The 25,895-nt window shown below is 37.2% G+C and overlaps 1 protein-coding gene across 3 annotated transcripts in view; it reads right to left on the bottom strand.

The window, feature by feature from the left end:
• The window catches only part of ACMSD (aminocarboxymuconate semialdehyde decarboxylase), a 42,119-nt gene that overhangs the window by 11,050 nt on the left and 5,174 nt on the right, over window positions 1-25,895 (bottom strand). For all 3 annotated transcript variants that reach the window (XM_088146496.1, XM_088146497.1, XM_007427039.3), the window contains 5 exons: window positions 23,211-23,255; window positions 14,705-14,801; window positions 11,265-11,314; window positions 6,401-6,637; window positions 433-526 (listed from right to left, as the gene is read on the bottom strand). In XM_088146496.1, coding sequence (XP_088002622.1) covers window positions 433-526; window positions 6,401-6,637; window positions 11,265-11,314; window positions 14,705-14,801; window positions 23,211-23,255 — 523 coding nt within the window. The remainder of the gene's footprint in view (window positions 1-432; window positions 527-6,400; window positions 6,638-11,264; window positions 11,315-14,704; window positions 14,802-23,210; window positions 23,256-25,895) is intronic.

The following is a 25,895-nucleotide window of genomic DNA, read 5'->3' as shown; positions in this document are numbered from 1 at the left end:
GAAACTTGAACCGTGGGGACAGGGTGATGTTCTTTTGTTCTTTTATTTGTTTTGTTTTGTGTTGTTCTGATCTGGTGTTGGTCAGTTTGCTTTTATAGTCTTTATGCATAGATATTGTTTCTTGGTCGTAAGCTGCCCAGAATCTTATTGGAGTTGGGTGGCCTATGAAATAAATAAATATATAAAATTCACTTTTTTTGTCCTATACAGCAAACAGAAATAACTAGCTCCTCTTCATAAATTTAATTACTGTGCCCACTTTGATGAGACTGTTAGAAAACTTCCTTGTATATTTCCAATCCTTCCATCTGCAAAATGATAACAAAAGTCTCTTGATTGGGCCAGATTTAAAAAAAAAATCAAATCAATAAATAAAACATCGCTACCGGTGATTGTTGCAGAGAATGCCAATTTTGCACAGTAACTACTGACCTACAAGCCAGGGAAGCCAGTATTTAGACATCCTTCCATCTGTCTGCATGTCCCAGGGATGCACAAAGAGACAGCAGTTTAATTGTTCAGCAGCCTTAAATCACCAAGAGAGAGTTTAAAAGATTATTAAATAGAGGACAACAGAGATAATATTTCAGGCAATTAAGCTAGAGATTTTAAATAGAAAAAATTTACTGTTTTCATAACATGAGTAATCCACATAAGAGTGATGATTATATATTGTTAGAAAGTGCTTATTTCTGTTTAGCACCCTCGTTTGTTTGTTCAGATGATGAGATAAAGCTGTGTTGTTAATAATACAAACAAATCAGATACCAAGTTCAATAGCCTATTTTCTTGCTTATGAATAAACAACTTCCTCTTAAATTTATTTTTGAATACTTTTTATTTGTAATGCACTATTAGACTTGTGATTTGCCTATTATTATTAATTGTGATTTAAAATTTCCAGATGACTATGTTTGTTCTACATATCCCTCATGTCTAATTTTTATTGGACATTTTGCTGGCATGATTGTTATTTAAACTACAGATTTAAAAATAAATTATTATTTTTCTGTCCTTTTTCATTCTGATGCGGGAGAGGCAGAGAAAAAAGTAGCTTGCCTCTTTGGAGCTGGAAATAGCTGCAAAGTAATACTGAGGCTTACACAATGTTCTTCCTTATATTTCTTTAAATAGAGAATAAGTACCAAGTCATAATGGGAATTGGAGCAGATAAGGCAAGAGGAAGAGAGAAGTTGTTGTAGTACTTTGTAGCACTTTCCTGAATGCTCAGGCAGATTCTTCCGGTTGCAGCTAGATATTCACATTCACATAGTTTTACTGAGTTTTTAACACATATTTATTTATTAATCTCAGTCCTGCCTGTAAAGTCCAAAGGACAAATAACTGCAAGTACAGTTTACATTTGAATGTGCTTCGGACTTCACCTAATGAGTAGATAGAAATGTATTTAATATGCTGTACTAAGTGAAAACTTAGTACATCTCTGCAGTTCTGTCTCTGCCTGGACTGTGTGTGTTACTTAGATAATATTGCTGATCTGCTGATTAACTTTACATGCAAAATAGAAATGGAGTTCTCCAGGGAGAGCTAAAGTTTGCTAGATAAGAGCAAACAAAGCAATTGTAATGAGAATATAAGCTAGAGAAGGTTACTTACAGAGGATTTACCTTCTTAAGGATTAGATTTTAAAATATGCATAGCTGAGTTGAAATACTTACATAACTTAATAGCATGTTTGAACTTTACCCTCATTACCTTCAAATATCTCTGTGTTTAGAGCCTCCTGCTTGACTCAGTGCTATAGACACTATATTGATAGAAACCAATACACTGGGAAACAGATGTTATACAGGATTGTTGTAAATGGAGGTAGCCTGGCTGTTCAAAGCCAGATCAGCTAAATATCTCTACATGGACAGGCCTATAAGATGCATGAATTGCTTACATCAGGCTGGGGAATCTAGTGACCAAGATGTGGACAGACCCCATGTTAGCCACTCCTTGCCTAGCTGGAACTGGCAATCACACTGTAAAGTCATTATGATATCACTGACATTTGTGCAGTTAAGTAAAATTGTTCTCTGCACAATTAGTAGCAGGCTGGTCTTTCAGTTGTGAACCTACCACACACAATTATGAGCCCTGAACATTTTTAGCCTAAAGACAAATCATACATTGTACCTAGATTGGACTGAAAATAATGGCATTAAGATAAATATTTATTTCTTACTACAGCATTTACTGTATATATCACAATACTCTATGCAACTCCAAGTGGTTCACAATCATAACATATACAATAAAATAATAAGTACCATTAAAAAGCTATCCATGATATTCTCCATAGTTTTCTTTAACACTAAATTTCAAAAGTATTAATACTCTTTCTATCCTGCTTTTTCAAAGTCGAACTTTTGTTCATAGAGTGTCACAAGGAAAACCATTGCCTGCGTGAGTCTACTCTTTGTAGGTATAGACACATCACAGTATCTGAATATATTTTCCAAAGCTTTCATTACTACCCTACCATTACTACCCTGCCATGTGCTAGTCTGTGGTGTATTTCCTGAATGCTGCTTCACTACTAAAAGTCAATCCTAAAAGGCAGAAGCTATTCACCACTTTAATATTCCAAGGCTGGTTGCTGTACCTATTATCATTACTTTGGTTTTCCTTATATTTATTCATAGTTAAGTTTTTTCACTGTGCTCCTTGACTTTCATTACTAGAGCTAACAGATCACTTGCATTTTCTGCTATCAGTATACTTTCATCAGCACAGCACAGGTGTTTGATATTTCTTCTTCCAGTTTTAAAACCACACTCATCTTCTTTCAATCCAGCCTCTCTCAATATACATTCAGTATAGAGATGGTATAAATAAGAAGAGAGTGTACAACCTTGTCTCACTCTTTGCTGACCTGGAGCCAGTCTGTCTCACCAAATTCAGTCTGGGCTGTGGCTTCCTGTCCTGTGTAGAGGTTTTGCACGAGGACAATGAGATGTTCTGGGATTCCCATTTTCCTAAGCACATTGCACAGCCTGACACGGTCAACGCAATCAAAGGCCTTTACTGTATACAGTGAACATATTATTTTTGGTATTGTTTGGTTTTCTCAATTATCTAGCATGCATATCTTTTTTCCTCACCTTTTTCTAAAACCATCTTAAACATCTGGCATTTCATTTTTTAAGTTAGGGCTCTAATTTGCATTGGATGATTCTAAACATTATTTTGGTAGCTTGTGAAATTAAGGATATTGTATGATAGTTTGCACACTATGTTAAGTCTCCTTTCTTTGTTATTGGTGACTGACCTCTTCTATCCTGTTGGTCACTGGGTCATTCACCAGACTTGCTGGCATAGTTTGGTTAGAAGACCTACTGATTCTTCTTCTGTTACATGGCATATTTCTGGCGATATCCATCAATTCCTGAAGCTTTCTGATTTGGTAATGATTGGAGTGCTGATCTGACTTCATCTTCTCATATTAGAGGTTCTTTTAAATGGGGAATATATTCTAAGGTATCCTGGATGTTAACATCTCTACTGTACTGTCTAATATTCTTTGAATCAGTTACTATCTGTCATTTATTACCTTTAGCATACTAATTTAAGATTAGTTTACAGATCTTTTAGAAAGCTTCCCTTGTATTTCCTTGGCCTCTTTTCAGATGTCATTATAATACTGCTTCTTGTCTCTTCTAATAACTTTCTCAGATTCTTTGTTAGGTTATTTCGTGAGATCTTTGTCTTTCTTGGCCTTGGCTTCTCTAGTTAGCAATTTCCACTGCTTGTTCTGACATTCAGTTTGGTTTCTTCTGTTTCTTGGCTTTGGCAGTCTTTTTTCACATTTATCCTTAAAAACTTATTTGATTTCATTCCACAGTTCTCCTCGTTCCCTATCTTTTTTTTAATAGTAATTTTATTATATTATAATTACGACAATGAAAAACTAATACAAACTAAAAAAAAGAATAAAAAGAAAAATAGAAGGTACAAAAAAGAAAAAGAAAATAGGAAAAATAGAAAAGAAAGAAAAAATAAGAATATAGTAAAGAAAAAGGAAAGAAATATATAAAGAAATGACTTCCCCCTTCAATACAAGTATAAACGATTGTAGTAACTGATCACCTTCTCTTAAAATACAACAAATGATCTCTTCTTCCCATATCCCATCTCTTATCTATAAACAAATCTTTAAAACTTTGTCATTTCAGTCCTGAACGTATCTATTTTAACCTTGATCAAATAAACCAACTGTATATTCCTTCCTTTTACTTTTAACAATCTTGATCTTTAGTCCCCTCAAATAATGTCCTAGAACTTCATTTCTTTTTGTTTTTTCTTTGTCCCTTCTCACAACATTTTTCAAGGCTTTAAGAAGCCTCTTTTGTAAATTCAATATAGGAAAATTATCTAGGTCACTCTCTTGGTTTGTTATTTGTGTATCCCTTTTAATTATTAAGACATCAGCCGGTTTCTTTTCTATGTCCAGTGTAGCATCTTTTTCCATATCATTCTTGTAGCCTGTCATTTTTAAATCCACTTTCAAATCAGTCTCAGTCTTGTTCAGTAAAAGTTGTTCCTCTTCCATAACATCTTTTAAACACAGTCTTTCTATAGAGGCAGACACTCTTAAAATTAACTTCTGGGTCCATTGTTCAAAAATATCCTTCAATATGTTCAATGTTAAAATATTTTGCTCCATTCTGTATTAGTAATTCAAATTTAATTGTTCTTCTCCTTTAATTGTAATCTTTCATTCCTTCTAGTTCCCTTTAGGGTCCAACCTTCAAAGTCCCATCCTATCATGTTTTTTCTAAAACAATTTCAAAACAAAAGCATTTTCCTGTGGGAAGGATTCTTATAATTAATTCCAAAATTTTATTTCAAATTTACCTGGACCCTTAGTCCATTTGTAACTTTCCAGAATCAAAGTTCTAATCACCCTTTTGCTGTTTATTAAAAAAAATTTTTTTTAAGTCCTTAAACTTGTATTTAAATTTTTTTTCACACTAAGGACTGAAGGAAACTCACCTGGTGTTTTCAGACTTGTTGATCTAAAGGTTCCTAATAGCTGAAAAGCAGTTAAAAAGCAATTTCTGAAAATGATTAGAAAAGGAAGTATGCAAACCCAGGGTCCTTCTGAAGGCACCAACTGTGGTTTGAGCAAGATGGCTATTCCCTTGTCTCCCAGAGCTCTAAACCCACTGGAGACTGCTGTCTTGCAGTCTCCTCATGAAAAGCAACTAGAGCACTTGTGGGTGATCGCAAGTCCTCTTCTTGTCTGGAGAGGAATTACCAAGAGCCCCTGTACTTGCCAGCTCTTCATTCTGCTGTAGTCATCAGCTCCACTTTTAGCAGAGCCGTCTTCAGTTTGCCATTTCTTCCCTGGAAGTTTAGTTCTTCTGATTCCCTATCAATGAGGCTAAGACTTCAAGGTAATTCCTGATGTTCTCCTTGAAAATGGTGGGTATAAGTTCAAGGTCACACCATAGAAACCAGTTGGCTTTATACTTCTGCTTTAAGCTAGTCTTCTAACTTGCTCAGGAGCAATTTGTGATATGTTCCACAGTCAGCCCCTGACTTCATCTTTGCTGTTATAACTGAGCTCCAACTTCGTCATACCAATAATATAGTCAATTTTATTTGTGTGTGCTCTGTGTGTTGGTGTCCACATACAGTATATGATGTCATTTTGGTTGTTTGAATATTTTGTTAGCCATGAAGAAATTGAAAGCAACACTCTTCCTTCTTCATTTTTAATGTCCTGAATATGATCTTTTGAATGAAAATGTCCAATTCCAGCCCATTTCAATTCGCTGATGTCTAAGATGTCAATGTATAGTCAATTAATTTTATTTTTCACTGTATTGAGCTTCATACTTCTTAAGTGCCACATCCCACTATAATTCTGTCTTTGCAGCTTCAGCTTTTCTTTTCCTGCATGACAACATCAGCAACAAGATGTCCCAAAGGCTTTAATTCAGCCACATCATAAACATCATTACTACCCCAAAAGATCCTTAGCTCTTCAGTAGCATGTTGAGTGCCATCTGACCTGAGGGGCACATCATCTGGCATTATATCATCAATCACTTTATATTATCTATCTACGTAGTTTTCTTGGTAAAATACAGGAGCGATTTAAAATTATTTTCTCCTGCGCAGTATGACGTGATGTCCTTGCCACTGTCACTAAAATGATCATCTTCCTCGTGCAGCTTCCTGTATCACTCCTACCCAGTCTAGGTACTTGTTTACTTTAGCTGGGCAACTGGGATGACTTTCATACCTTGGGAGACCATCCTGGAGGTATATACTCATAGCACACACTCCTGGCATTCTTCACTATACCTCTCAGGAACACTCACCACCACTATGAACCAGCATAACAGGACTTGTGGGGGAAGGGAGGCAGAACATGTTTACTTACAGCATAAACTGGCATGAGTTCTGGGGCATTCAATTCCCAGTTGTTGATATGGGATCCTATCTGCACACCAGGAAATCCAAGCTCCTTCACACAGCGGTGCAGTTCCTTTACAGCCAGATCTGGAGCTTGCATGGGGAGAGTGCCAAGTCCAATAAATCTTTTTGGGTGCCTCTTTACTGTAGCAGCTAAGTCATTGTTTAATAATTGACACAGGTCTAGAGTATCCTGTGGTTTAGCCTGGAAAGAATAATTAGAGGACTAATTAATTACAATGTCATTTCAGATTGGAGAAGAACATAAAGATTGGTTGAATGAATAACCTTAAGTAGAAATAGTTTTAGAAAACAATTTCTAATTAGGACAGAAGACCTAAGTATCTTTAGTTGATGGAAAAATTAACCTGTGTATTCAGAAGTGGCAGCCACATCATTCAAAAACCAGCACACATGCATCAATGTCTTTTCTGATCTTCTGATGATGCCTGCACATGCTCAGAAGATAATCTACTGAGAGCAGAATTGCCTCAACATGCCAATCAGTGGCAAGGGGCCAATTTGTGAACCTTTCCTTGAATGCTTCATGTATATATTCTACAACTCTCTTGCTAGAATAAATCAGAATCTTCTTTGTAGCTAGCAGACCTTGACACAGCTTAAAAAGTGAAGTGGGGTCAGATCTGGTTAGCATTTGATAGGGAAACCAGGAAATCCCTTGGCTGTGGAGTAGACTGGGAACCTGAAACAACATTTCAAGATGGTAATGGCAGATTAATTTTTATTTAGTTTTTATTTATTTATATATCTTGTTAAAAAGCAACTCTGGGTGGTTTACAGAGAAGATAAAATTAATTAAAAATACGCTATAAAAATAGTCCTAAATAAATAATAAATATATTCCAAAAATGGATGGTAATTGGTGAGTATTAGGCTCGGGGAGCGTCATCAGGGCACCAGGCACCCCCAGGGTTGACTAAAACTCTTATTGCCCCATGTACAGTATTTAGTCCTTTCCAGAAAGCCGGGAGGGTAGGGACCTGCCGCACCTCTGGGGGGAGAATATTCTGGGGGGCGGGGGCAACAGCAGAAAAGGCTCTCCTCCTGGGCCCCACCAGCCAACACTCTCTCACCGACAGGGTCCATAACATGCCCTCTCTGCCTGACTGGATGGGACAGGTTGTTTTGTTTTATTGTGAAGAATCCTGCATGGACATGTTCCTGAAGTCATCAGGAGTCAAGCACAAAAGCAACACTATCTTTACCTTAGTGGAAAATGAAAAGTTTCGGAAGCCTTAGCATCTGGAAATCCCACATTCTCCTAGGAGTTCCTTTGAGTTAGTACATATCTCTGGCTTAAGGTCTTGTTATCTCTGTCTTTGCTAAGTTAAATGTCTTTGTGATACATTATAGGTGGTGCAGTCTTCATCAAGCTGGTATGGGAAAATTACAAGAGACTTGTAATTTAGGAGAACAATGGTTTGAAGTAGGTAATAAGTTTTAATTAATTTAACCCCCCCCCCCCCCGAGTAGGACAGCATTTACTGATTCCAGGAGGTAATTCCACTCTTTTGTTACATGCTTGCTTCACTCTTAAGGTGTGACTGCCAAGCAGAATAATTCATAATGGTAGAAAATAATCTAGCCTACTCAGGGAGAAAGGGACAGTTTGTTTAACACGTGGGGTAGCTACTTAATGGTCCTATCATGTTGGCAGCACACTTACACACTCAGCAGATAAATTTGGACAAAAACAGAAGCAATGCAAAGCACTCAAAAGTATAGCAAAACATCAGGTGTTCCTGTCAACTCCATGACCTGATACAGTTAACTACTAACCATCATGGAATGCTATGTAGATAGTGACTTTATTTTGGGTAGACATGATACTGTGAAGTATCCCTATTAGGAAAAGTCACTTCCACATCCTGACATTTTTCTGTTGGAATTTTTAATTTATGGCTGGGCTTTAGGAACAGGCATGGGTGCTTTAGAAGTCAAGAGAAACTGCTTACTGCAACTGATGTTGTCAACTGAACACTGTTGGCATGGTAACCTCCATCAGGAGCGATGTTTCTTAGTGAAGAGCTCCTTGAGAAATTGGCAGATGCAGTGCTCTGAGATTTGAAAGAACCCTGAAACATGCTTCTTGGCTGAGAAAGCGATTACTGTATCTCTTTTATTTCATATACTTTCTCCCATGACATTTCCCTCACACAGACCCACCCCCTGGCCAAACACGGAGCATATCTGGATCCAAACCAAAATATCATTTCTTTCCACTGCTTAGCCAACATCCGAGTGACCTAGAGTCAGAGGTGTCTGCAGCGGGTGGGAGCAGGGAACAAAAACAAAAGCCTTTGATCCTGTGGGGATCTCTGCCCAGGACCCTGACTGGGTCTGCATTAATTGTTTCAAATGTGGCTCATAAATCGGGAGATAACATGCCTGAACACTTCCCTCTTTGGTAGCTTCAAAATAAGATTGTTGATAACTACTCTTTTGCATGGCTAAAATATGGGAAACAAAATATGGATGCCCTGCTTACTCAGCTCCCTTGGAAGAGACATTTGTAACACAAAGTCCTGTTGGAGGAACAATATCTATTTAAGCTACTGCACTGTGGAAGAGCAGAATTTAGCCAAGGGGTTTAAGTCCTAGATATAATTCTGCACTCATTTCAGTTCTCCAGGTACTAATATTTGAACACAGCACTGTCTCTTTAAGACTGAAGCTACAGTAATTAAAAAGTAAATACATGCAGAATTTGGGGCATGACATTTAAAGTATTTTGGGAAGCTGTCGTATGTTAGAATGCTACATATCAGTTTTAATAGTCAGCTGGATCGAAATGTCGGAATATTTGAATTCATTTCATTTGTCCATAGTGTTAAAAAAGGAGGAAAAAATAAAAATTATCCCTATTTCTGTGAAATCAAAACTGCATGCATGAACAAATTTCACCACAGTGTTGAAATATTAGTGCCTGAAGAGCTGCAACTGGAGAGAGGGGAATTTACCTAGAGCTTTAAGCAATAGCATCCTCTTGTGCAAATTGAACTATTATCTCCTCTTTGTGACTTCATGTTCCTGTAGTTTTCTTTGGAACAATAAAGAACATGTTTGCCATTCCTTTCTTCTGGAAACAAGTATCAGGCAATATCAAAATTGTATTTTTGGATGAAGTATTTGGATAATAGGGGTAACCCAATTCCAAGATTTCTTGAATCAAACCAATTATCTGGAACCATCCTAGTTTAGCTTCTAGACTAGTTTCAAATGAGAACTGGCTCCTTGACAATACTTGCCAAGAGATAGACTATGCCTCTTGCTACTGGAGGACTACTCAACTGCTCTTTATACTATTAACCTTGATATACTTCTGAATAGTTGTGTGCAAACTATTCACATTCAGAACATTATGAATCACTTACTATTCCAAAACTTTTATTTGCAGAAAACTAGCAGAGCAAAGAATGGTCTGGAAAAAAAGAGAATGTTCTAGTGTTGCCTAGAACATTCTGTCCCTGGAATGATGAGTTTTGCACATTCCTAGTTCTGATCCATCTTTGGGATGGTTCTGAGGAGGTAAGTCCAGTTCACCCTTGCAAAAAAGTTTCAAAGTGTCATGGTAGGTGATTCAAATTTGATCTTTTGGCCTTCAGACTCTGCTATAAGACTTGATTTTGACTATTTTTCTTTAAAAAATCCATAATTAAGTTACGAAAGGCAAGCTTCAAGTTTGACGTTCACAACTCTCAGCCCTTTATGCCAGATAAGCTTAGACATACCTAATATACATTTTTGCTTAGATATGGGCTTCTACATGTAAGCAGGAAAAGGAGGCTTTGTTCTTTTGGGGGACTACAGGCAGAACCTCAGGAGAAAAGAAGGAAGAAGAGCCAAGGCAGGAAAAAGAGAGGGAGCTCCCATCCTCTGATTAAAAAAGAATTCCCAGTCAACAATTGAAACAAAAGGGGAATCTGAATCATAATTTAAAAGTATTGCATTCTTCTGTCAGTTTGAATGAAAACTAGGGAACCTGTGGTATTACTCTTTTAAAAATCAGTTTACCCTTATTGGCAGCAGATCAGCACCATCTTGTACAGTATTTATTTTTATATGTTTCACTGGTTTCTTTTCATGTTACATTCATTTTCAGTTGCTAGATCCTTGGATTGAAAAAAAAAACACTTCATATATCTTCTCCAGCACAGATTACTTGCATTCTAAAATGCAAAGCTAAGTAGAGTTTTTCTATAATTTTGTCTTTTTTTAAATAAAATGTAATTTTGTCTGTACTCTGAAACTGATTTATTTCCAAGGGGAAAAGGACTAATAGTCCTAGTCTCACATACTTTGACACTATATGGCCAAGAGTTGGCCTTATAGCAATTATTTATTTTATTTTTCACTTTTAACAAGTAATTGCCAGAAAGTAACACAGAGTGAGGTAGCCCTGTCTCCCCCATGTGCCAGGGTTAGGGAGAAGGGTGCCAGAGGAAGCACCCCTAAAAGACAGGTGGTGGCAACATGTAGTAGCAAGCCACTGCTCCAAGGGGCAGGAAGTGGGCAGGATGTGAGGCCTGCTGAGAGAGGAAGTTGAAAACCTCCATCCTTCTACCCCATGGGCTCTGCCAAGCTACTAGAAGTCTTCCAAGAATATGGAGTGGATTTTTATCCATTTATGGTAGATATTCAGCACTATATTTCTTTACCAGTATCAGAAGAGGCTTGGGGGAAGGGAGTGGTGAATCAATGTTTGGAATAATGGGCTGCAATTTCAGAGTAAGTTATAATGTTGTCTCTCTTTCTACATGTGTTGCTTTTGACTGCTGCAGCACAAATGGAAATAATTGTGACTGACTTACCCAATAGCTAAACATGACAGGAACTGTAGAAAGCACCTGGACAGTAACTCCTATGGAACAGAAAAGATATACATGACTTAAATATTGAACTGACTTATCCATTAGCAATTAGAGAGCTTAAAAAGTGGTGAATCAGCACACATTTCTTTTTGACACAGTTTTATTTGTGTATGCTGACAGGAATTACTTCTGAAGTCATCTTGTCGGCAGTAGATATTATGTTAGAATTAGTCATGGACAATTGATTGTCATCAATTTTGTAAGTTACAAAAATCACTTTGACTGAGGTGGTTTAGAAAATAATGGACACTGTTCACTATTTATCCATACATTTTTGAAGGGAGTATGTGGATATCTGTAGAGCCTCCACAACCATCTCTTCAGGGCATAAAGGAATTTGGTGGTGTTAGGTGAAACTCATATACAGTATGCCATTCAATGTTAGTTTTGGAGGAGGTCCATGTGTCTGTAAAGAATCAAATGCCATTCTTCTCAGAATAAGTACAGATAGCATATATTTAACCATCTTGGAATCCTCAGAAAAGACTCTGAATAGATATTATGCTTGTCACCAAAGAGAGAATAATAGTTCCAAAATAAAAAGCATGATTCCATCAACCACCCCAACCACTTCCCTACAAAAATAGGGGGAAAAGCCTCAGCAAAACATACTACAGTGGGGATAGAAAAGTCACAGTATAATTGACCAAATTTTGGTCAACACAAATTAAAAGGAGTGGAATTGCAATACTGTTAAGAAGTAAAACTGTGGTTTAATAAATGAACCAGTATAACATTCAAGAAGGGCCATATAACTTCACATCTAATTTTTAAAGAAGTACTATCAGTATGACCAACATTTGAGAAAAAAGGGTAAAATTTTAGGGGGAAAAGGAACATTCAGATATCTTAAAAAGTCAGTGCAGTTAGTTTACAAAGTAAATCAATTCATTAATGCAAAAACATTCCCAAATGTTAAAATTCATAAAAAATTTTAAAAATACATCCACCTCCTTGTATACACAAATAGAGAAAGCAATATATTACTTAAAATAAATCATTTTTTGTTGCTGGCTCTAATCTTTCTTGATGCCATTGGATATCCTGTCACTTGCTGGGACATCTTGTAATCCAAACCAGCCCACAAAAAGTATTACTTCACTTCTGGAATCCCAGATATGCCAATGCAGCAAAGAATATAGATGAATTGAGTTCTGGGAATTGTATCTAATTTGTAATTCAGCACATTATGAATTTGACCTTCAACCTTATTCCTCCATAAATTCAGAGATGCTCCTAAATCAGTACCCCTGATACCTCCCATTTAAATATGCTGAAGCAATTAATTGGAAATATTGCTCAGTAAAGGCTTGTCTCAGGGATGAGTTTGTTTGAGCCTATAAATATGGAGACATTCCTTGATACTCTTTAACCAATTAGAAACATTCTGAGTAGCTTGTGCTAAAATTTTCAGATGCTGTTAATGTACATTCCTCTTACGTTCCAAATTACAGTTGTCTATTGATAGCAGAATGTGAAAGTGATGAGATAAACAGTTAGGTTTTTCAGAGCAGTAGTCACTTTATTTTGCTTGTGAATATTTTAACTTTACCTGGTATCTGTTCTGTAACTTCTCAGATGGAGAAAAAGAAGAACATGGAGAGACTGCACAGTTACAATTCAGAATAAAGTTTTAAATACTTTTTGGAAGAAATAGGAAGATTCAATTTTTCTCGTGCTTTAAATTTTTTTTGTTGTACTCAGTCATTCCACATAAGGTACCACATCCAAACATCAGACTGCCAATTTCGCATCCTTGTGTTACAGTTTTGGAGCTCATTGGTTAACCCCATTCTTAGTAAAAGAAATATTCATACAATTTTGAGCTCATGATAATTTTTGTTAAAATAGTGTCCTTAATACCTCCTTCAACATTCTATAAATCTTGAAGTTATAAATATGTAGGTACGTTATGTAGCATAGTATTGCTAACACATTCTGAGAGAGATTAAAAGGATACCTGAAACTGAGACTTAATAGGTACTTTGTCTCTTAGATTTAATGTTGGCTGTTTGCCATCTGCCACTAATAATATTGTTCTCAGGCCCTCTGGTACAGGTCCTTGGTGGAACTGCTTTCTCATGGAATCAAAGCATAGCTAAGGACTAAGCTTTATGCAAGTAGTTGCGAGGCCAAATAAGACAGGATTGATTGATAGAGAGGCACTCCTAGTTGTAGCGAGTAAGGAAGATGGCCTTGATGGAAATATGCAGGAACCATTGCCTAGGCAAAAAGGGCTGAAGCATTTTTAAAATCCAGAACTTTAAATGGTGCGGATAAAGTGGACAAGGAGAAGCTATTCACTTCTTCTCAATATATTAGAGCCAGAGGTTACCCAATGAATTTTGGAAGATCAGGGCAGACAAAAGGAATTTTTAAAATATACAATGTGTAATCAAACTTTGCTATCGTGATAGGTGGTGCTGGCTACCAGCCTGACTGGCTTCAAAAAAGGGTTGGACCAATTGGGGAGCAGTGGCTGCTAGCCTTGATGGCAGCAGACCCGCCTTGGAAGGCCATCTGCTGGGAGACTACTGGGCTTCTTTGGTTGGCCACTGTGAGAACAGACAACTAGACTAGATGAGCCAGGGGTCTGATCCAGCAAGGCACTGCTTATGTTCTTATACTTACTCTAGAGCACCCTCCCCCTCCCTCCAACTACCTTCTTGTTCTTTCTGAGGTAATGGAACACCCATTTAAAGCAGTCAGTCTTCCAACTTTCCATACCTAGGAACTAGCTACCCACAAGATCTGTCTCGGTCAGGATTCATCCTCAGTTTGTTGGATCTCATCCATCCTATCACTGTGAGAGTGATTCAGAACATGCACAACTCTTTATGGAGAAATAGAGCTGAATGCCATCAGCACACAGATAATATATATAAAAGGATTCCTGATTATCAGCCCCAGCAGACATGTGACATTAAAAAAAGATCCTCCTTATGACGTTGCAGAACGTTTTGTTGGCTTCTGTTGATACGGTTTAACTGATTTGACATTAAGACATTATAATTGTTAACTATGAATGTTTCATTAAAACTGCTGCCATCACACTGATATCTGAAATCTACCCACTCAGTTTGAGGGTATCTGTCAGCCTTACCAGGTAGACCAGAGAGGAAACACAACCAGATGAGCTACTGTAATTCTTCTTTATTATAAGGCTACGTTAACAGAATCTTGCAAGTCTGAAGGTATAATTCTCCTGCTGTCTCTTTTACCCCTGACAAATTAGGGAGGTCTCTTCTGAGCCTTTTGCCCCACCCACTATCCAACTGTGGACTATGCTATCTCTTATCTGACTGTTCCCTAGGCAGTATCTCTGGGCCAGTCTCCCAAGGTCAGTCTCCCAAGGTCATTCCCACATTCCATTACAGTACCTGACTGGTCCATCTGTTTAATCCGAACCTCTGGATCCCAACAGTTCTCTTGGATGACTCTGAAAACTTTTCCATCTTTCATCATTTTGGCCTCCCCCTACAATATACATTCATATATTATACAATATGTTAGCACATTTTTTTCATTTATTTCAGAGGAATAAATTTCATAAATTGTCTTAAAGAATATAAAGGCCTTTGTTGACCTATTCTTAAAAGTATGGGAGCTCTTGCAATATACTTTTATCCCATGACACTGAGCTAATATTAGATGTCTGTCTGGTATCATATATAAGAAGTCTACCATAAAGCTATGGTAGTATTGACCTAATGTGTATGGTCTTCTCCAATGCGATCATGCGTTTCTGAAACTATATTATAGAGAGCCAGTTTCATGTAGTGGTTCAGGTGCTGGCCTAGAAACCAGGAGACAGTGAGTTCTAGTCCTCCCTTAGGCATGAAAGCCGGTTGGGTGACTTTGGGCCAGTCACTCTCTTTCAGTCCAACACACCTCACAGGGTTGTTGTTATGGGGAAAATAGGAGGCAGGAGTACTGGATATATATTTGTCACCTTGAGTTATAAAAAAGGTGGGAAATAATAACAATAACAATAAGTGCCTTGGGTGCAACTGCAAAACATCTGGAGCACCACTTGAATACCATCAGCACTGAAAACAATCAACATCAGTCCATTGTAAAAGGCAGCTTTACTTGGAACAGCTTACATCGTGTGACGATACCTTTAATATTATTAAACAACATCTGCCTATCCCAGGTCCTTGGGAAGGACTCAGTAGGTAGACAAAAATGCTAAATCTAGTCTAAACCTCTGGCTGACTTTGTGACCATAATAATAGCAGCCTTCTAGAAAAAACTGTTATGGGAGAAGGAGCCAAGATGAGAAGATTGTGCAATTTTACTGTAGCCCCTCACACCAGAATATTAATGATACAGTTGTATTAGTGCCCACATCTAAAAATTTTATGGGGCTTTAAAATACTTAAAATTATGTTTTTCTACTACTGTTAGGGAAAAAAATCACTTATTTTATACTTTTTTATTATTTTTTATTATTTAATAAAGCGTTAAAATATTACAAACAGAATCACTTGTGACTAAAAGTTCTGGGGGAATTAAACATGTGTTTAGCTAGGGATTAAATGATAGCAAAGTTGGTCCTTGGTAAAATGAATGTGGTGGGTAGGGAACTGGTAGCATCAACCATGCTATCCTTCTGGACCACCTGCAGGGGTTGGAGTTTGGAGACACTCCTTTACAATGGTTTTGCCCCTTTCTCAGTAGGCAGTTCCTGTTGGTGATTGTGGGACAGGAGAGATAAGCCAAGTGGTATGCTGGTGACACCCAGATGAATATCACTACCCCAACCCCAGGCCACACAGGCGGTGCTGTCATCCTGACCCAGAGTCTGGAGGCTGTGACAGCCTGGATAGGATGAAATAGGCTGAAGCTGTACCTAAGCAAGAAGGACTTATTGTCTGTGATCATAAGTTTTTGATATCTCCAGTGTTGTCTCTTGACAGGCTGGTACTAGCACTAAAGGAAAAGGTTTGCAACATAAGGCTTGGGTTCTCCTGGACTCACAGCTACTGCTTAGATAGGAAGGTAGAGGCCAGGGCCAAGGGCCCATTGCCCAGCTTCAGTTGGTAGGCCTGTTAAAGGCTTACCTGGAACATGAGGACCTCACAACAGTGATTCATGCCTTTATCACCACTGACTTGGAGTGCTGCAAAGTGTTCTACATGGGATTGCTTTTAAAAACCACCTGCAAGCTTCAACTAGACTAGAATACAGCAGCCCAGCTGTAGGCTGATTCACACCAAGATGAACACAATTTCATGTACTGGTTTTGACCTTTAAAACCCTATATGGCTTGGTGCCAAGTTATCCCAGGTCTGTCTTCTCCAAGTCTCAACCCACCCAACACGGATGTCCTGGGAGAACCTTTTGGTAGTAGTCCTCCACCTCTGCACTTAGAGACAATAAAGGGTTACAGGCACTGCTGCTCTAATCCTGCAGGGTTGTTCCAGAAGAGAACAGAAGAAACAATGGGTTTAAATCTCAAGGAAGTACATTTCAGATGAATATCAGGAAAAATCTAACAGTAAAGAGATGTTCAGTAATGGAATAGACTGCTTTGGAAGGTGCTATATCCTCCTTTGCTTATTTAAAACATCTGATTAGATGGCCATCTGTTGGGGATGCTATAATAGTGGATTCCTGCACTGGGCAAGGCATTGGGCTAGATGATCTTCAAGGTCTCTTCCAATCCTTATACCCTATGATTTTATGACTCTATGACTCTCTAAATATTATAAAGGGGTGCCTTCAGAGAGTTAGGAAGAGCACCGAGGAGGTATTCACGCAAAACTGCAAAAAAGAAGCATGCCTAATATACAGTGTTTAAAATGAATAATATGAAGTTCTTTAATTCAGCAGGGAAGGGGGTGATATTTCTTTTAGAAGGCCAGCTCCACTCTCATCCTGTGCCTATAGTTCTGCATTTGGAACTTAGAGGCACAACCTGCAAATCAGAAAAAGTAGGTTTTATATAAGTCTGAATTTATTTCTTGAATTAAAAATAATCATTTGCAGAGGAAATTCTTCAGCTATATAGTTTGTTTGTTTTTTAATCAGGATAGGGCAGTTGCACTAAAGGGTCTTAATGCACATATGTATGCTTATGTTTTGATGTATGGGATTCGTAAATATTCTTACTCCTAAAGCTAGATTTAACTTTGAATGTATTATGAGCTTATATATTTTTCATAACTAATACATTTTAGAACCTCCTTCCCGTTCCCTAACTGTGACTGTGTTTTGTGAGGTCTCAAAATGACTTCAACATTCTGTCATGTTTTAAGAAAATAGCTCCAAATATCACAGGCAATAATTACGCAGTCATTGTCTAATTTCTCCGGCAAAACACTGTTGGAGAATTGATCTTCCAAAGTGCAGGCAGGGCAAAATTTAACCATACAGGTTATGAATAATGGATGTGAGCTTTCTGTTGACTCTTACATAATAATAGATGAGAAAGTATTTAGGGGGAAAGGATAATCAAATTGACTTGGATGTATAAAAATAGATGGTGGGGATTCATTTTGTTAAGTTCAGTGGGAATATTTTTAATACCTGCAGTAACCTACATGGTTATTTTTCTGGCAGACTGTTAAGATGGAACCATTATGGTGCCGAAGGCAATGCTAAAAGGACTGTAATTGCTCCAAGGATTCTCTTAAGCCTTCATAAATAAATGCCAACTGTAGCAAGATAAATAATAGCCTTTCTAATGACTTGAAAGAGCTATACTGTGAATTGGAATCTCCAATGGGCAAAAAAGCATTCTTGATGAGCATACAATAGCAGAACAAGTATATACCCAAACAAACTGCTTGGATCAATAGAACAGGCAGGGCTTTGCTTATTGTAAAAGATGCAAAAATTCATATTCATACTATCATCTTCAGTATGAAAGCTCACGATCCAGAGATATTTTAAAACAAGAACTTGTCAGATCTGTAATTAAATGTTAATTTGGAGCAGATTCTAAAGGCTTTGCCATAATCAGATCTGTGGATCCAGGAAAATTAATTTTGCATTGCAAGCTATGTATGCCAGAGTGAGTTTTCCATAAAGATATTTTAAGACTTTTCTTTTTGAGGCTAAATCAGTTTACTTTATAACCCAGCAATCTCTAATGCAGCATGTTCCAATATTAATGTTTTTACTTTCATCAATCATAACAGAAAATAAAAAAATATTCCGAATCAGATGCTGGGAAATTGAAGCTCATGGCATAGTTTTTAAAAGAAGCATAATATTTCATATTAATAACCTTTGATTTAGTAAACCCTCAGCAAGGAATTTTTGTTTTTTCCCTCCTCATTTTTAAGTTATGTGATGACAACTGGTATTTTCATCTTAAACTCTATGATGCATTCAAATAAAGTAACCAATTAAAACTGTGATGCAATAAAACAACTTTTCATGACCAAGCTCTAAAAATAATAATAATAAAAAGATTTCAGTAGTCAATGTTAATGTTAAGAAAATCACTAAAAAGTTACTCATCATACCTATCATTAAACAATAATTAAGACAGTTGCAGGCCCTATTTTGAGCTCTTTCACTTTCTCAAATGTTTCTTAAAACTGGCCCAAGATATTTTGCTACGTGAGGCACAGGTTAAATTGAATAACCTTCACAGATCCATGTTCATTAGTTTAACATAGTGTTTCTCAACGCTGGCAATTTTAAGATGTGTGGACTTCAACTCCCATGCTGGCTGGGGAATTCTGGGAGTTGAAGTCCACACATCTTAAAGTTGCCAAGGTTGAAAAACACTGGTCTAATGGATTGCCAACTAAGGAATAGGAGCTTCTCTTGGTTCATAATGCAACAGTCTGACTTGGGGGATGAAGAGCAGACAGCTTTGCCCTCCAGTCCTCACTAGCTTCTCCCACTTGCAAGAATCTGTTGGCTAAAATGGCAATTTTCCTGCTTAATATAGGGCTTTGAATGTAGGGCTAGACCTGACTTACTTAGAAACTAGGGAAAGGCATTTTTTGTTACAGCTTACCAGTTAAGGAAGGTTGTAGGGTGCTTATGGCATCCTGTTATGATCTTTGTATTCAGCCAAGTCTTTAATTAATTTCCTTTTGGATATGTTAAATCTAGACATTTTCTGCTGTTGGTATTGAGAGATGTTTCAACCATTGATGATGACTTTTAACTTGCTTCTAGTTCTTTTTTCTTTTAACAAGCAACTTGTACATTCTAAAAGTCTTAGGATTAGGGGGATAATTAATATGTAAAAAAGAACAATAATGCAAACAGACTATTTTACAAAGGTTAATAATCCAGAATTACTCTCTGAATAAGAATTTCACGTTCCTTTTCAGTTACCACTCTTAGCCTCTCTCCCTATGCAAAAGAAAAGAGCACTCTCACGCTTACTCCAGTTCAGAAACCCCATGGAAACCACAGTATCTTTTGTTTCATCAGAATGACAACTATTAAAGCAGGCTAGGTTTGTTTTAGTAGATTTCTGAACTCCAGAAGTGATGTTTGCCACCTAGATGGAACTGTTTTGCTTTCTATTTAAAACAAAGCTCTTGGCAACATCGTCCGTCGCTAAAACAGTGTGAGCTTGGGGCTGCACCAAACTGTTCAGGGTGCTATCTGAATTCTGAATGTATCTGTCTTACCCTGCCAGAAGGAAGTCTGTATCTTTCTTTGGCCTGCCTTGTTTGGTTTAATGGGATTCTAGCTTTGGAATAGAACCTCTATAGGGCTGAGACCACAGCTCAGAACAGAAGAATAAACCTCCACTAGTGCTCTCCTGTTAACTGTAAGGCTTTTATTACTGAGTAGCATTATTTTTACTGTGATTGTAAATATGGTATGTATGTGTGTGTGTGTGTATGTGTGTGTGTGTGTGTGTGTGTATGTGTATATGTGTATGGATTTTTTTCTTTTTGTGTAATTTTATTTATTTATTAGATTTCTTAAGGCCACCCAATGCCAAAAATACTCTTTTAACTGCTGTTTAGTTCTTATTTATTAATATTTACTGGATTGCATCCTGGATGGGACTGCATTATAAATAAAATTTGTGTTTGTTTTGTTTGTTTGTACTTAACTTTGGATCTAACCCTCCATCAACAATTTGCCAAATTGTCAAGCAGATAAATCACCTGATACACTCCTAATCTGGCCTCAGTGTTGAAGAAGGTGTCATACAATTGTCCTTTATCTACAGTGTTATCGTCTGTTTGCTTGTTTATTGTATTTCAAACCACTAGAATCCAAAGATTCCTTAAGGGCATTTAGCATAGGAGGTAGCTCTGGTCTTCAGAGGGAAATGGAGAAAATATCTATAGCAGCAACATTAGAATTCCTCTCTGCACATTGGCAGATGCACCAGTGTTGTTATTTAACAAGTTCAGTACTTATTTTATCCAGTACATTCTTCTAGTTTTGCTTTGTTATAGGAATATATTTATTTGCTCATTTATTGATTTATTGGGGCTTACATGCCATTCAGTCCATCAAAAATTACTTTAGAAGAAACTAAAGTCCACCAATAATAAATCATCTAACCATAGGCCAGAGATCAGATTCCAGTTTATCTTAGATACCCTCCTAGGGCTTTCTTAAAAAGGTTTCCACAGCCTGAAACAAAGCAGGATGGAGGCCAGTCTGATCTTGGGTGGTAGGCTGTTCCAAATTAAGTGGGGCAGCTTGACAGTCCCTAAGGGAAGAAACCCAGAGTGAGCTTATCCTGCTCAGTCTTATTGGGAAGACAGGAGCCACTAGGAATAGACAATCCCATAGATAGCTAGGCCTGGGACATATATAGCTTTAAAGGTAACAACCAGCACCTTTAATTGCACCTAGAGGCTGAACCAGGAACCAGTGCAACTCTCAAAGTAGGGGTGTTATATGGAAAAACTTTGGAACTCCCATGACTGCTTGAGAGGCTGTATTTCAGATCAGTTGAAGTTTCTAGATGGTCTTCAAGGGCAGTCCATGGTCTTCAAGGGCATGTAGAGCAAATTGCAATCATCCAGAAAGGAGGTGGGCATGAGTGATGATGAACAGGGTGTCGTGATCCAGGAATAGTCACAACTAGCATAGTAGAAGCAATTGGGCAAAAGTCCAAAAGTCCTCTTGGCCACACCAGCCACCTACTTCAAGCAAGAACTGTGAGTCCAAACAGATTCCCAAGTTGCATTAATCATTCCTGATATAAATAGTAGAACTTTATTTTTGCTACATCTCAAGACTGATGTAACCTTTATGTGATCCTTATAGAATTGATATATCTTTGATTTTCTTACATTTCTAGACAAACATAACTCTAGGGCATGTTCTAAACTGTATTCTATTGAGAAGACAGCAAATATTACATTTCTTCAGCTCGTAAAAAAAATGGTCTTTAAGGCCATTTCCTCACAAGTCATTTATAGCAGCTTTTTGACTCACTGAACCGTCATTGAAGCAATATAAAGCTTATCCTCATTAGTGGCACAAAGATTGTTTGGTTGACTCTAGAAAATCCTATGAGTGACTAGTTGAGAAATGGCCTTACAACAAATAAGATTCAGGCAATGGTTGTTATGGAGACCTGCATTAAAAATGGTTCAGACAAAGATTCAGAGGACAAAAGCCATGGGAGTAAGCTTCTTAGAGTTTGAAATATTTGTTCAAATACATACACTGGTTGTTGTTTCTCCCCTAGAGAATAATTGCTAGGGAAAATTGAGAAGGACATCAATAGTCTTCATAGTCCCTCCATAGATTATTTATTTAATTGCTCTCCTGTCCATTAAGAGCAAGGTTGGGCAATCTGTGGAATGGGAAGAGAACTGGCATCTAGTGCATATTTATAAAGGAAGATGTCAGCTTCTGACATGCAATTGTGTATTTATGTGAATAGAGAGTAGAATCTAGTTTCACAAATATGTATATGATTACTTCCATGAAAAGATAAGGCACAGTGTCATTTTTAGGTCACAGAGCTAATTTTATAATTATGTTGTGCTCCTAAAATATATGTATATTCATTTTTCCAGGTTTGGGCAGGTTCTAAAAAAAATCCCTGCAATTATTTACTTTGAGGAATAACAAGTGACTAATATTCATGACACCATTCATGTGTTTGTAATTTTTGTTTAACATGTTCTACTGATTATATTTCTCTGGCACTCTTGGGCAGTCTCAGTGAAGAATATTTTCTCAGCTACATTTCTCAGTCAACTTTGGGTAACAGAGTTAAACGATTTATATCAGCTAAAACAGAGAACATATAAAATTAGTCAAACTATACAAATACAAAAATCAGAAGCAATGTCAGACATCTTAGACAATATAATATAAAATATTATTTTATATTACATTGTTAATTATGCAAGGCTAGAATGAAAGGGATTCTGCTCTTCTGATGACAAGGGCTGAGATTTGCCTTGTGAGAAGTAGGAAAGGTGAGCAAATCTGTTAAATTGATCCTCCTTATTCTGTGATCCTCACTGCTGCCATCTAATAAATGTATTGATCAAGAACAAAATCCTAAATGGCCAAATAGACTTCTATAATACCATAGTGTGAAATCACTCAAATGCAACTAATTGTCATCAGATTCAGGGTAGCAGAAAAGAAGTACTTGTTCACATAGCACCAAATTAATTAGTGATATTCACTAACAGATTTGGTGGTGTCCATGATCTTAATATATCTATCAGTATGGTTCCATGCTATTATTCCTACTGGATATCTCCTGTGCCAGGAAATGATATTGTCTTTAATACTATTTTTATAGGCTTTTTGGAAACTCTAGAAGTCTTGCTTTGGAAACCAGATGCTGAATTAGACCGACCTTTGGCCTGATTCAGCATGACTAAAAGAGTATTCTTTTCCAAAATTCAAATATATATCTTAATAATTATTTAGTAATGTATCATATTGATCAGAAACATAACCTACCTTATGGTCGTGCTCCAACTGGATCCATCCTCCATATCCATATCTCTGTGAAGAGGAAGATATAGTTATAAATATACATATATTAGAAAAGCAATGGTAACAGGAATTGAGAACATAATGCTTGGGTTCACAGTCATAGAGTCAAAAGAGGAAATTTAAGATATCAAGTCCAAGCCTCTAGTCAGTGCAAAAATCCAGATAAAAATAATTAATAGATGGTTCTACAGTGAAGGGGACTCCATGTGTTATTAGTTCCACTATTGAAATGCTCTTATTGTTAGGAAGTATTTTATAACACTGAATCAAAATCCTTAATGTAAATCCATTATTCTGGAATAAGGAAACACTTCTTGCTTTTCTTCTGTATGACATCTTTTCAGGTATCTGAAAAACGCTATCATATACCCTAGATATGAGTAAAATGTACTGTTCTGGGAATGGAACGTTCCACCCCTCCTCTGTACCATGCCAATGTAGCAATTCTAGGATGGTCTAGTGCAGTGTTTCTCAACCTTGGGGATTTTAAGATGTGTGGACTTCAACTCCCAGAATTCCCCAGCCAGCATGGCTGGCTGGGAAATTCTGAGAGTTGAAGTCCACACATCTTAAAGTTCCCAAGGTTGAGAAACACTGGTCTAGTGGTTTTCTAACTTGGAACCAGAAGTAGTCTGTGGCGTTCTGAAGGTGATGTTCCAAATTATTTTGAGACCAGATGGTAATGTCTGGAAACCACAAATTATTTTTGGTTTGAAGGATTAATTCCTACAACTTACCTAATATCCCCCATTAATCTTTTCTCAAGGCTAAACCTTATTAGTAATTTCAATTACTTTACACAGGACTTAATTTCTGATTCATTGACTATCCCTGTTGCCTTGCTCTGAACCTGTTCATGTTTTTCTGAATGCTTCTTGAAAGTTGGTGCTTAAAACTGAACACAATACAAATGGTCTTACTAGCACAGTTTAAAGTTGAGTTGGAGGCTATGCTTTTTTCAGCTACATCCTACTGCTGAGTTACATTAAGTATGCAGTAAAATAGCCCTTTTTTCACTATTACAATGCCAGGTATCCCTTGATTTCTATTAAATTTCAGTCAATGAGTTTTGGCCCATTTTTTTAACCTATCATGACTGTATTGTATTTTAATTCCAACTTCTAATGAGCACAGTGAGCACAATTTTAACCAGCTTTCTGTTAATTAATATACCCATACTTACCTTATTTGGTAATCATAATAACATGTGGTACTTTGTCAAATCTGTCAAATGCTTTGCTGAAATTGAAATATATTTAACATTTTCACAATTTACTGAAGGATTTTTTTTTTTTTTTTGGTGCCTTCAAATCAGTTTTTGACTCCTAGTGACTGCCTAGACAAAATCCCTGCAGTATTCTTGACAAGGTTTTTTGAAAGTGGCTTGCCATTGTCTTCTTCCCAGGACTGAGAGAAAGTGACTGGCCCAGGTCACCCAGCTGGTTTCATGCCAAAGGCAGGACTAGAACTCATGGCCTCCTGGTTTCTAGTCTAATGCTTGAACCACTACACCAAACTGGCTCTCACTGAAGAAATTACCCAATCAAAAAATGACTTCCTCTCGACAAACCCAGCCTGGCTTCTGATAACTGTTGCATTGTTTTCAGGATGCTTATACTTCAATTGCTTTACAATCTGCTCTTGAATGTTACCATGTGGAATGCTCTGTAGTTCTAAAACATTTGTTTTTCTCCCCTTTGCAGATATGGACAATACTTTCATCCTCCAGTTGCACTGATGTAAAGGTGCCTAAGTCCCCAACTCTTGCATTTATTGATTAGGGTTAAGAAAGTCTAATAAAACACCATTCTTTCCAAGGATTATCCTGCCCCATATTAGGAAAGAGGGCAAGCAATGAGGGGATAGGCCTTCAACACACCTGTGCTTGTCTTGTTAGGCCCAGTATGTTTCCTTCCTGTATTCTTTTGCCACTTGATGAATGACAGCAAAACATGCAGCAAAGATTATGGCTGTCTCTCATATCCCATCTCCTCACCCTGCAATAGTCAGATGGTCACTGAAATTTGACTATCAATCATTTTCTTCAATCAGCCACACTCAGACTGCAGCCACTGCTTTCAAACAGTTTGCGTACACTGAATGTTATATATTATACAGTCTGAGTGTAAAAGAGAAATTATTTGCTTGATTTTAAGCCAACATGACCTAGTTCGTGAACCCTAACGTGACTTACTGTGTTGTGAAATTCTAACACATCATGGTTAAACAAATGTAGATTGGACATGGTTTATGTATTAGGCTATGTGACAAACTAGAAGGCAAATTATGACCGAAGGTGTAGGACTGAATCTGGAATACCTGAAAACTCTTCTAAAGTATAGAGTCCAAATTCAAACAATTAATAACTCTGTACTTGTCAAAGATCAATTACCTTTTTTATACTAGATTAGTTCAGAGCAGTTCTATATTTAAATCTCACTGTGTTTACATTACTCCAGCCTGGCCCTGCTGGAAACAGGACTAGTTGAACATCACAAGAGATCTGTTAGACTGGATTCCACAGGATATCTTATATCTTATCCCTTATCCTCTTCCTTATTACTTAAAATGTTGATATGTTACATCATCAGTATATATTTTATGGTTTTATTCTGGAGTCCACCTAAAATAATCAAATCAAATAATATA

This window comes from Python bivittatus, unplaced genomic scaffold, assembly GCF_059951505.1.
Source record: "Python bivittatus isolate LINGU-HERP-01145 unplaced genomic scaffold, Pbiv_v1 ctg000480_np1212, whole genome shotgun sequence".
NCBI lineage: Eukaryota > Metazoa > Chordata > Lepidosauria > Squamata > Pythonidae > Python > Python bivittatus.
The sequence above is the reverse complement of the archived record's forward strand: the minus strand, read 5'-3'. Positions and strand labels throughout refer to the sequence as shown.